At 48.0% G+C, this 12,236-nt stretch overlaps 1 protein-coding gene across 5 annotated transcripts in view; it reads left to right on the plus strand.

Annotated features, from left to right (window-relative positions):
- The window catches only part of SLC24A2 (solute carrier family 24 member 2), a 491,146-nt gene that overhangs the window by 464,231 nt on the left and 14,679 nt on the right, over positions 1 to 12,236 (plus strand). For all 5 annotated transcript variants that reach the window (XM_063914167.1, XM_063914168.1, XM_063914169.1 and 2 more), the window contains one exon: positions 3,128 to 3,217. In XM_063914167.1, coding sequence (XP_063770237.1) covers positions 3,128 to 3,217 — 90 coding nt within the window. The remainder of the gene's footprint in view (positions 1 to 3,127; positions 3,218 to 12,236) is intronic.

The following is a 12,236-nucleotide window of genomic DNA, read 5'->3' on the forward strand; positions in this document are numbered from 1 at the left end:
AGGAATCCATTGAAAACCAAAACAGGTGTCAGTGCATCACTGCACTCGAGTCCTGGGAAGGATGATGGCATCATACGAGGCCATCCCCTTCGGCTGGTTCCATGCAAGGACAATGGAACTTACTGGACAAGTGGTCCGGATCACATCTTCAGATGCATCGGTTAATCACCCTATCCCCCAGGGCCAGGGTGTCTCTCCTGTGGTGGCTGCGGAGTGCTCACCTTCTCGAGGGCCGCAGATTCGGCATTCAGGACTGGGTCCTGGTGACCACGGATGCAAGCCTCCGAGGGTGGGGGGCAGTTACACAGGGAAGAAAATTCCAAGGTTTGTGGTCAAGCCAACAGACTTGCCTTCACATCAATATCCTGGAACTAAGGGCCATATACAACACCCTAAGTCAAGCGGAGTTCCTGCTTCGCGACCAACCGGTTCTGATCCAGTCAGACCGCAGGGGCTCATGTAAACTGCCAGGGCGGCACAAGGAGCAGGGTGGCGAGGGTAGAAGCCACCACAATTCTTCGCTGGGCGGAGAATCAAGTAAGCGCACTGTCAGCAGTGTTCATTCCGGGAGTGGACACGACCTCCACCCGGGAAAGTGGTGACTTCATCAGGAAGTCTTCACGCAGTTTTGCAAATTGATGGAAACTGCCTCAGGTGGACTACATGGCGTCCCACCTCAATAAAAAGATTAAAAAAGGTTTTACGCTGGGTCAAGGGACTCTCAGGCGATAGCTGTGGTCGTACTAGTAACACCGTGGGTGTTCCAGTCGGTCTATATATTCCCTCCTCTTCCTCTCAGACCCAAGGGCTGAGAATTGTAATAAACGGAGGAGTGTGAACAATATTCTTTGCTCCGGATTGGCCAAGAAGGACTCGGTACCCGGAACTGCAAGAAATGCTCTCAGAGGACCCATGGCCTCTGCCTCTCAGTCAGGACATGTTGCAACAGGGACCCTGTCTGATCCAAGACTTACCGCGGCTGCGTTGGACGGCATGGCGGTTGAACGCCGGATCCTAGCGGAAAAGGGCATTCCAGATGCAGTTATTCCTACGCTGATAAAGGCTAGGAAAGACGTGACAGCAAGACTTTTTCACTGTATATGGTGAAAATAGGTTGCTTGGTGTGTGGCCGGGAAGGCCCTACAGAGGAATTCCAGGGGGGTCGATTCCTGCACTTCCTACAGTCAGGAGTGACTATGGGCCTAAAATTAGGATCCATAAAGGCCAAGATTTCGGCCCTATCACTTTTTCTCTCAAAAAGAACTGGCTTCACTGCCTGAAGTTCGGACGTTGTTACAGGGGTGCTGCATATTCAGCCCCTTTTGTGCCTCCAGTGGCACCTTGGGATCTTAACGTGTGTTGGATTCCTAAAATCCCACTGGTTTGAGCCACTTAAGACCGTGGAGCTAAAATATCTCACGTGGAAAGTGGTCATGCTTTTGGCCTTAGCTTGGACTAGGCGTGTGTCAGAATTGGCGGCTTTGTCATGTAAAAGCCCATATCTGATCTTCCATATGGAAAGGGCAGAATGGAGGACTCGTCCCCAATTTCTCCCTAAGGTGGTATCATCGTTTCATTTGAACCAACCTATTGTGGTGCCTGCGGCTACTAGGGGACTTGGAGGATTCCAAGTTGCTGGACGTAGTCCGGGCCCTGAAACTTTATGTTTCCAGGACGGCTAGAGTCAGAAAAACTGACTCGCTATTTATCCTGCATGCACCCAACAAGCTGGGTGCTCCTGCTTCAAAGCAGACTATTGCTCGCTGGATCTGTAGCACCATTCAGCTTGCACATTGTGCGGCTGGACTGCCGCATCCTAAATCAGTAAAAGCCCATTCCACGAGGAAGGTGGGCTCTTCTTGGGCGGCTGCCCGAGGGGTCTCGGCTTTACAACTTTGCCGAGCTGTTACTTGGTCGGGTTCAAACACTTTTGCAAAATTCTACAAGTTTGATACCCTGGCTGAGGAGGACCTTGAGTTTGCTCATTCGGTGCTGCAGAGTCATCCGCACTCTCCCGCCCGTTTGGGAGCTTTGGTATAATCCCCATGGTCCTTACGGAGTACCCAGCATCCACTAGGACGTCAGAGAAAATAAGAATTTACTCACCGGTAATTCTATTTCTCGTAGTCCGTAGTGGATGCTGGGAGCCCGTCCCAAGTGCGGACTCTCTGCAATACATGTATATAGTTATTGCTTAACTAAAGGGTTATTGTATGAGCCATCTGTTGAGAGAGGCTCAGTTATTGTTCATACTGTTAACTGGGTATAGTTATCACGAGTTGTACAGTGTGATTGGTGTGGCTGGTATGAGTCTTACCCTGGATTCCAAATCCTTTCCTAGTAATGTCAGCTCTTCCGGGCACAGTTTCCCTAACTGAGGTCTGGAGGAGGGGCATAGAGGGAGGAGCCAGTGCACACCAGATATAGTACCTAATCTTTCTTTTAAGAGTGCCCAGTCTCCTGCGGAGCCCGTCTATACCCCATGGTCCTTACGGAGTACCCAGCATCCACTACGGACTACGAGAAATAGAATTACCGGTGAGTAAATTCTTATTTTTTTATGTAAATAATGCAAGGAAATACATATTTATTTTTTAGATCTGTACATTTTGCCATTATTATCCTCTGCTATTGGTTTAGTATAATAGAATAAACAACTTGTACACTAGTACTGTAGACTATGTAGAATAATTATTTCCTATTAACATAAAGCATAGCACCAATAAACAAATGGTAAACTCACACGTACAGTACTACACACAAAGGTATGGTATGCGGTTAATATACAGCTTGTTCGGATCCCGACATTCAGGATCCCAATGTCGTAATTTCGACAGGCGGCTAAATGCCGGCGTTCGGAATCCCGACCGTAGCCCCATATTCCCACTCGGGTGGTGGTCCACGCCAAAACCTGAGTGGGAATATAACGTGTGGTGAGCGAGGTTCTCCACAAGGCCCATTGCATGGTGAGCACAGCGAGCCCGCGAGGGGACTCGCTGCCGGTATGCCAGCTGCCGGGATGCTGCCAGCATTGCGACAGCCTGTATATCATATGTATTGTAAAGGTACAGTTATGCGTCGTTCAGATTGTACAGCACCATTTTAATGTTTTCTGTTTTTTTTACAGACTTCAAGAAAATTTTTCCCTATTACATTTTTGGGATCGATCACATGGATTGCAATTTTTTCATATTTAATGGTCTGGTGGGCACATCAGGTAAGCAGCATTTACATTGATGATGAATAATAAGGGGATTGGCATTTTCTGTCCTCTCCTTTTTCTCCTCTATGCCATAAACACCAATTGAGTTGTTTAGAGTGTGAAAATATTGCGTTGTTTTGAATGTGAAAATAAACATTTTTAGCAATTTAGCATTAAGTTTAAGAAGACCTGGTTCCTTTTTTAAAATGTATGTTTGGAATGTTAATGTATAATTAATAGGGTATATGTCTACAAAGTATACAGTAGGTAATAAAAGGAAGGCATAATGTATGTTAACATTTATTTAATCTAGCCTCTAAGTAACTTTCATGAATAAAACCTAGGCCCTCATTCCGAGTTGTTCGCTCGCAAGGCGATTTTAGCAGAGTTACACACGCTAAGCCGCCGCCTACTGGGAGTGAATCTTAGCTTCTTAAAATTGCGAACGATGTATTCGCAATATTGCGATTACAAACTACTTAGCAGTTTCTGAGTAGCTTCAACCTTACTCGGCATCTGCGATCAGTTCAGTGCTTGTCGTTCCTGGTTTGACGTCATAAACACACCCAGCATTCGCCCAGACACTCCTCCGTTTCTCCAGCCACTCCCGCGTTTTTTCCGGAAACGGTAGCGTTTTTATCCACACGCCCATAAAACGCCGTGTTTCCGCCCAGTAACACCCATTTCCTGTCAATCACACTACGATCGCCGGAGCGAAGAAAAAGCCGTGAGTAAAAATACTATCTTCATAGCAAAATTACTTGGCGCAGTCGCAGTGCGAACATTGCGCATGCGTACTAAGCAGAAAAACGCTGCGATGCGAAGAAAAATACAGAGCGAACGACTCGGAATGAGGGCCCTAGTTATGCCTTTGAAAGGTGGCATTTTGCTATGGAGTCTGGTTAACTACCCCAACTCCCCACCCATACCCCCACACACACACCCTGCAGAGACCATTTGCATACTTACCTACATGCACGGAGAGGAGAAGTAGATGGGCAGTGACATGGGCAGGCCAGGCTAATCGCATCATTAGGCCCTGCTCCCTATCAAGGAAAATGTCTTAATTGGGGCAGAATTTCATAATTAGGCTCCGCCCCCTCTGCAGGGACTGCAGATTTACTTTACTTATCTTCCCATTCTGCCCACTTCACTAGGAGGTGGGCAGAAAGCTGGAGGGGTGCTCACTCTTCCAGGGGTGCGGGGGACTACATGAAAAATCGTTAGTCTCCCGCAGGAACCGAGAGAGAAGGCAAGTATGCCTTTGACCGGGATTCAGATGATAGGTGACAGTTAAAAGGTCGTCATCCAAATGGTCATGTTGGTCAAAAGGTCGACATGTTGCTTCTGTTTGTCCACATATCTAATGATTGGCAGCCACCAGCACTGGTTGTGCCTTTTACATTGACCATAAATAATTTAAAATGGTCCTAGACCACCAACCGAAGGCACCCCCAAAAGTGCCCTGAGGCACTCCAGGGTGCCATGACACAGAAGAACAGTCTAACTCAAATCAATATTTGGTGTGAACACCCTTTGCCTTCAAAACAGCATCACTTCTTATAGGTACACTTGCACAAAGTCAGGAATTTTGTAGGATTATTGGGGATAATTTAGACCTAATCGCTGGGCAGCAATTATTGCTGTCCTGCGATCAGATAATTGCCACCTACTGGGGGAGGGTATTTTAGCTGTGCAAGTGTGCGAACGCATGTGTAGCAGAGCTGCATAAACTGATTTTGTGCAGTTTCTGCGCAGCCCAGGACTTACTCAGCAGCTGCGATCACTTCAGTCTGTCGGTACCGGATTTGACATCAGACACCCTCCTTGAAAATGCTTGGACATGCCTGCATTTTTCCAGACACTCCCTGAAAACGGTCAGTTGCCACCCACAAATGCCCTCTACCTGTCAATCTCCTTGCAAGCGCCCATGCGATCGTTTTTATCGCATCATCCCGTCGCTGTGCACTAATGCCCAGTGCAGTTGTCTGACACACCTGCGCATTGCGGTGCATACGCATGCGCAGTTCAGACCTGATCGCAGGCTGTGAGAAAACGCAACCATAACGATCAGGTCTGAATTACCCCCATAGTCAGGTGTATGATTAACTAATCATACCAAACAGATGATAATGATCATCATTTTCATATGTATGTTGAAATACAGTCATTAACTGAAACAGTAACAGCTGTGTAGGAGGCTTAAAACAGGGTGGGGAACAACCAAACTTTGCTACAAAGGTAAAGTTGTGGAAGAGCATTTCATGTCACAGGTATACCATACATCATGGTAAGACTGAGCACAGCAACAAGACACAAGGGGGTAAATTTACTAAGATTCGTATTTTCCCGTTTCAGGTCAAAGTTCAATCACGAATGACATCGAAAGTGTAAAACTGCAACTTTTTGAATTTGTTACGATGGATTTACTAAGCTGTCGTATTCGGGTTTTTCTTTTCTTCCGATGTCGATGTCATTCGTGTTTTTTTTGTGTTTTTTACGGCAGTGATTAGCAAAACACTGCCGACTTTTTTACAATTAATCTCGGCCGGATCTGTGTGATCCGTGCTGGGGATCTATTTGTTTTTTTTTTTTAATTAAACACTGTAAAATTTAAAAAAAAAATTGCGTGGGGTCCCCCCTCCTAAGCATAACCAGCCTCGGGCTCTTTGAGCCGATCCTGGTTGCCGAAATATGGGAAAAAAATTGACAGGGGTTCCCCCATATTTAAGCAACCAGCATCGGGCTCTGCGCCTGGTCCTGGTTCCAAAAATACGGGGGACAAAAAGAGTAGGGGTCCCCCGTATTTTTAAAACCAGCACCGGGCTCCACTAGCTGGACAGATAATGCCACAGCCGGGGGTCACTTTTATATAGTGCCCTGCGGCCGTGGCATCAAAAATCCAACTAGTCACCCCTGGCCGGGGTACCCTGGGGGAGTGGGGACCCCTTCAATCAAGGGGTCCCCCCCCCCAGCCACCCAAGGGCCAGGGGTGAAGCCCGAGGCTGTCCCCCCCCATCCAATGGGCTGCGGATGGGGGGGCTGATAGCCTTTGTTGTAAAAGAAAAGATATTGTTTTTAGTAGCAGTACTACAAGTCCCAGCAAGCCTCCCCCGCATGCTGGTACTTGGAGAACCACAAGTACCAGCATGCGGCGGAAAAACGGGCCCGCTGGTACCTGTAGTACTACTACTAAAAAAATACCCAAAAAAACACAAGACACACACACCGTGAAAGTATAATTTTATTACATACATACACACATACATACATACTTACCTTATGTTCCCACGCAGGTCGGTCCTCTTCTCCAGTAGAATCCAAGGGGTACCTGTTGAAGAAATTATACTCACGAGATCCAGGGGTCCAGGGTCCTCGGGGAATCCAGGTGTAATCCACGTACTTGAAAAAAATAACAAAACGGACACTCGAGCCACGCACTAAAAGGGGACCCATGTTTGCACATGGATCCCCTTTTCCCGACTGCCAGAAACCCACTCTGACTGATGTCTAAGTGGGTTTCTTCAGCCAATCAGGGAGTGCCACGTTGTAGCACTCTCCTGATCGGCTGTGTGCTCCTGTCCTAACTGACAGGCAGCACACGGCAGTGTTACAATGTAGCGCCTATGCGCTCCATTGTAACCAATGCTGGGAACTTTCTTGCTCAGCGGTGACGTCACTTTAGGTCAACCGCAGGGCAGAAAGTTCCCATCATTGGTTACAATGTAGCGCATAGGCGCTACATTGTAACACTGCCGTGTGCTGCCTGTCAGTGAGGACAGGAGCACACAGCTGATCAGGAGAGTGCTACAACGTGGCGCTCCCTGATTGGCTGAAGAAACCCACTTAGACAGAAGTCAAAGTGGGTTTCTGGCATTCGTGGAAAGGTGACCCATGTGCAAACATGGGTCCCCTTTCAGTTCGTGGTCGGGACACCGTTTTTTTTTTTTTTTCAAGTACGTGGATTACCCCTGGATTTCCCGAGGAGCCTGGACCCCTGGATCTCGTGAGTATAATTTCTTCAACAGGTACCCCTTGGATTCTACTGGAGAAGAGGACCGACCTGCGTGGGAACTTAAGGTAAGTATGTATGTATGTGTGTATGTATGTAATAAAATTATACTTTCACGGTGTGTGTGTCTTGTCTTTTTTTGGGTATTTTTTTAGTAGTAGTACTACAGGTACCAGCGGGCCCGTTTTTCCGTTGCATGCTGGTACTTGTGGTTCTCCAAGTACCAGCATGCGGGGGAGGCTTGCTGGGCCTTGTAGTACTGCTACTAAAAACAATATCTTTTCTTTTACAACAAAGGCTATCAGTCTCCCCATCCGCAGCCCATTGGATGGGGGGGGACAGCCTCGGGCTTCACCCCTGGCCCTTGGGTGGCTGGGGGGGGGGACCCCTTGATTGAAGGGGTCCCCACTCCCCCAGGGTACCCCGGCCAGGAGTGACTAGTTGGATTTTTTATGCCACGGCCGCAGGGCACTATATAAAAGTGTCCCCCGGCTGTGGCATTATCTGTCCAGCTAGTGGAGCCCGGTGCTGGTTTTAAAAATACGGGGGACCCCTACTCTTTTTGTCCCCCGTATTTTTGGGACCAGGACCAGGCGCAGAGCCCGATGCTGGTTGCTTAAATATGGGGGAACCCCTGTCATTTTTTTCCCCATATTTCTGCAACCAGGATCGGCTCAAAGAGCCCGAGGCTGGTTATGCTTAGGAGGGGGGACCCCACGCAATTTTTTTTGAAAAAATAAGCACTTTCCCACCCCTTCCCACTGATATACATGCACGGATCTCATGGATCCGTGCATGCCTATCCAATCACGAATAAAAAAAAAAGGTCTGGTTTTTTTTAGCACTTTTTTACGAGTTGTAATTTTTCACGGCAGTGTTTGTTTGTTTTTTGCTTTGCACTTCTTAGTAAATGACCGAGATTCATACTTAAACAGCCGCGTTTTGACCGATGGTGTATTCATTCGTAATTTTTTACTTGGACTTGCAAAAAATTACGAATGCCCTCATCTCTGCCGTGATTAGTGTTTAGTAAATTACCGAGATGACACTTTGATGAAAAAACGGCATCTCGGTCAAAATCGGGAGCTTAGTAAATTTCCCCCAAGGTAGTTATTCTGCATCAGCAAGGTCTCTCCCAGGCAAAGATTTCAAAGAAGAGTGGGGTTTCAAGTTGTGCTATTCAACTGTTTGATGAAGCACAAAGAAACGGGCAACATTGAGGACCATAGACGCAGTGGTTAGCCGAGGAAACTTACTGCATCAGATGAAAGACACATCATGCTTACTTCCCTTGGAAATTGGAAGATGTCCAGCAGTGCCATCAGTTCAGAACTGGCAGAAACCAGTGGTACCCAGTTAGACCCAGATACATTCTGTCCAGAAGTGGTGTACATGGAAGAATTGTGGCCAAAAAGCCATGCCTTCGACGTGGAAACAAATCCAGGCAACTCAACTATGCACGAAAACATAGGAACTAGGGTGAAGAAAACTGGCAGCACTGGACTGATGAGTCAAAATGTGAAATATTTGGCTGTAACAGATGGCAGTTTGTTTACCGAAGGGCTGGAGAGTGGTACAATAATGAGTGTCTGAAGGCAACAGTGAAGCATGGTGGAGGATCCTTGCAAGTATGGGGCTGCATTTCAGCAAATGGAGTTGGGCATTTGGTCAGGTTTAATGATGTCCTCAGTGTTTAGAAATACAGGTAGGTAATTATTCATCATGCAATACCATCAGGAAGGTGTCTCATAGGCTTTAAATGTATTCTGCATCAGGACAGCGACCCCAAACATACAGCCAATGTCATTAAGAACTAACTTCAGTGTAAAGAAGAACAAGGATTCCTGGTAGTGATGAGATGGCCTCACAGAGCCCTGATCACAAATTCATCGAGTCTGTGTTACATGAAGAAACAGAAGGAATTGAGCAAGCCTACATTCACAGAGGATCTGTGGTTAGTTCTGCAAAATGTTGCAACAACTTCCCTACCGAGTTCATTCAAAAACTGTGTGCAAATGTACCTAGAAGAATTGATGGTGTTTTAGTAAAAGCAGGCGCAACTAGAAGGGCTGTTTAATGTGACCGCAGCAACGATGAAGAAGGACACATCTGTATTTCATGGTTGTTTTTATTTACTTTTTCTTCTCCAATTTCCCATATCTGACTCCACTTCTCTCTGTCTCTCTCCCCCACATCTGTTTCTCCCTTCCCAATGCCACCCCCCCAAGTGTGTATACCTCAATTTCCTTCATGTGTCTTTCTCTCACCCATATGTCTCTTTCCCCACCACTGATCTCTCTCTCTCCCACATGTTTCTCTCTCACACTTCCTACTTATCTCTCTTGCCCCACGTCTCTTTCTCTCACCCCACACGTCTATCTCTCCACCACATATCTCTCTCTCTCTCCCATGCCTCTTATTCTCTCTCTTTCCCCCACTCCTCTATATCTCCCTCACCATGTCTTTCTCTCCCCTGCCCACATTTCTCCACCCTCAGTGTGTTTCCTCCTCTCTCCTTCATGTGTCTTTCTCTCCCCACCACTTATATGTCTCTCCCTCTCTATGGGGCAATAGGTGTGTGCCGATGGTGCCTTGCCCACAGCGCAAATGCACTGAAGGCGCACCATCGGCAGCACCCCCCCTCCCCCGCACGGGCATTTTCACCTGGCTACTACTTGAAGTCTTGCCGCCGCTGCTGCTGTCCCGCCTCTGGAAGGAGTGGGAGCACTGTTGTAGGCACCATCTGGCAGCACACCTTCTCCCTGTACTGCTTCTGCCGTTCCTAAGTCCCGCTGAGTCTGCAAGGGACTGGGAGTTGTGCCGCAGCCGCCATCCCCCCACTCCGTGGCTGAGTACCACTGGCGCTGGTGGCTGACTCTCGCTGGTAAGGGCTACGGAGCGTCGCCGCTCCCCACACTCCGTCCCTGAGCCCTGCTTGTGCCAGCAGTCTTCTGCTGCCGCTGTACAGGTGTACCGGACTCCGCAGCTTGGCTGCAGCTGCCGGACCAAGGAGTGTTCTGTGGATGCTGGATCGTGGCCTCCCTCCAGGTGAGTAGAAACACACACACACACACACACACACACACACACATACACACACACACACACACACACACACACACACACTCCCCTCTACCTCTGCCTGCTTAATGTGTAAAAAAGGGTAACTCCGCTATTGTAATGTGTAAAAAGGGGGACTCCGCTATTGTAATGTGTAAAAAAAGGGGGACTCTGTTCAGAGGCGAAACTAGCGAGCGGTGGGCCCAGGTGCGACAAAATGCTTTGGGCCTTTCCCCCCCCTTCTCCATCCCATCCAAGTCCACCTCCTCGGGGCCAGGGAAATGGATCCCTAGCAACAGTGCCGTAGCTAGACATTTTAGCGCTGTTTGCAAGAAACATCATCCGAGGCCCCCCTCTATGTGAAAAATATATAGGGGCGTGGCCACAAAATAATACCAATTCATATAACGGTGCACAGTAGTCTCCATTATTCAAATTACGCCACACAGTAGCACCACTACACCAGGTAGAGCCCCTTTTACACATTACGGCGGACAGATTCCCCTTTCTACACATTACGGCAGAGAGCGTCCCCTTTTTACACATTACGGCAGACAGCGTCCCCCTTTTTTACACATTATGGCAGACAGCGTCCCCCTTTTTTACACATTACGGCAGACAGCGTCCCCTTTTTTACACATAACGGCAGACAGTGTCCCCTTTTTACACATTACAGCAGACAGTCCCCCTTTTTTTACACATTACGGCAGACAGCGTCCCCTTTTTACACATTACGGCAGACAGCGTCCCTTTTTTTACACATTACGGCAGACAACATCCCCTTTTTACACATAACGGCAGACAGCGTCCCCTTTCTTACACATAATGGCAGACAGAGTCCCCCTTTTTACACATTACGGCAGACAACATCCCCTTTTTACACATAACGGCAGACAGCGTCCCCTTTTTTACACATAATGGCAGACAGAGTCCCCCTTTTTACACATTACGGCAGACAGCATCCTCCTTTTTACACATTAAGGCAGACAGCATCCTCCTTTTTACACATTACGGCAGACAGCGTCCCCCTTTTTACACATTACGGCAGACAACGCCCCTTTTTACACATTGTGGCAGACAGACAGAATAGAAAGAAAGAAAGATAGAAAGAAAGAATAGATTATACTTACTGTCTCCGCTGGCAGTCAGGCTTCTCAGTGCAGCTTGATGGCGGATGATGATCCCGGGCAGGGGAGAAGAAGGAGGTGGAAGGTGGAGGAGGGAGCCGCAGCAGCGCAGTGTAATTGGTGGAGGCGCTGCTGCTGCTGTCCCTCTCCTTCACCATAGACTGTCCGCTGCTGTAAATGCTGGGATTCGCTTCCCAGCATTCACAGCGGCGGAGGGCAGCCTATGGTGAAGGAGAGGGACAGCAGCAGCGCCTCCACCAATTACACTGCGCTGCTGCAGCTCCCTCCACCTCCATAGTGCAGCGCTCCCCTCCTCGACGGGCAGCGGACAGCGGCATGTTTGACTCATTACATGCCGCACTGAATTTGGGCCCTGGACAGTGGCGGGCCCCGGTGCACTAGTGGTAGTTCCGCCACTGACTCTGTTACTGTAATGTGTAAAAAAGGGGGACTCTGCTACTTTAATGTGTAAAATAAGGGGACTCTGTTACTGTAATGTGTAGAAAAGGGGGACTCTGCTTAATGTGTAAAAAGGGGGACACTGCTACTGTAATGTGTAAAAAAAGGGGGACTGTTACTGTAATGTGTAAAAAGGGGGAACTCTGCTTAATGTGTGAAAAGGGGGACTCTGCTACTGTAATGTGTAAAAAAGGGGGACTCTGAGACTGTAATGTGTAGAAAAGGGGGACTCTGCTTAATGAGTAAAAAGGGGGTCTCTGCTACTGTAATGTGTAAAAAAGGGGGACTGTTACTGTAATGTGTAAAAAAGGGGGGCTCTGCTTAATGTGTAAAAAGGGGGACTCTGCTACTGTAATGTGTAAAAAAGGGGACTCTG

The sequence above is a fragment of the Pseudophryne corroboree genome, chromosome 1 (assembly GCF_028390025.1).
Source record: "Pseudophryne corroboree isolate aPseCor3 chromosome 1, aPseCor3.hap2, whole genome shotgun sequence".
In the NCBI taxonomy this organism is placed as follows: Eukaryota; Metazoa; Chordata; class Amphibia; order Anura; family Myobatrachidae; genus Pseudophryne; species Pseudophryne corroboree.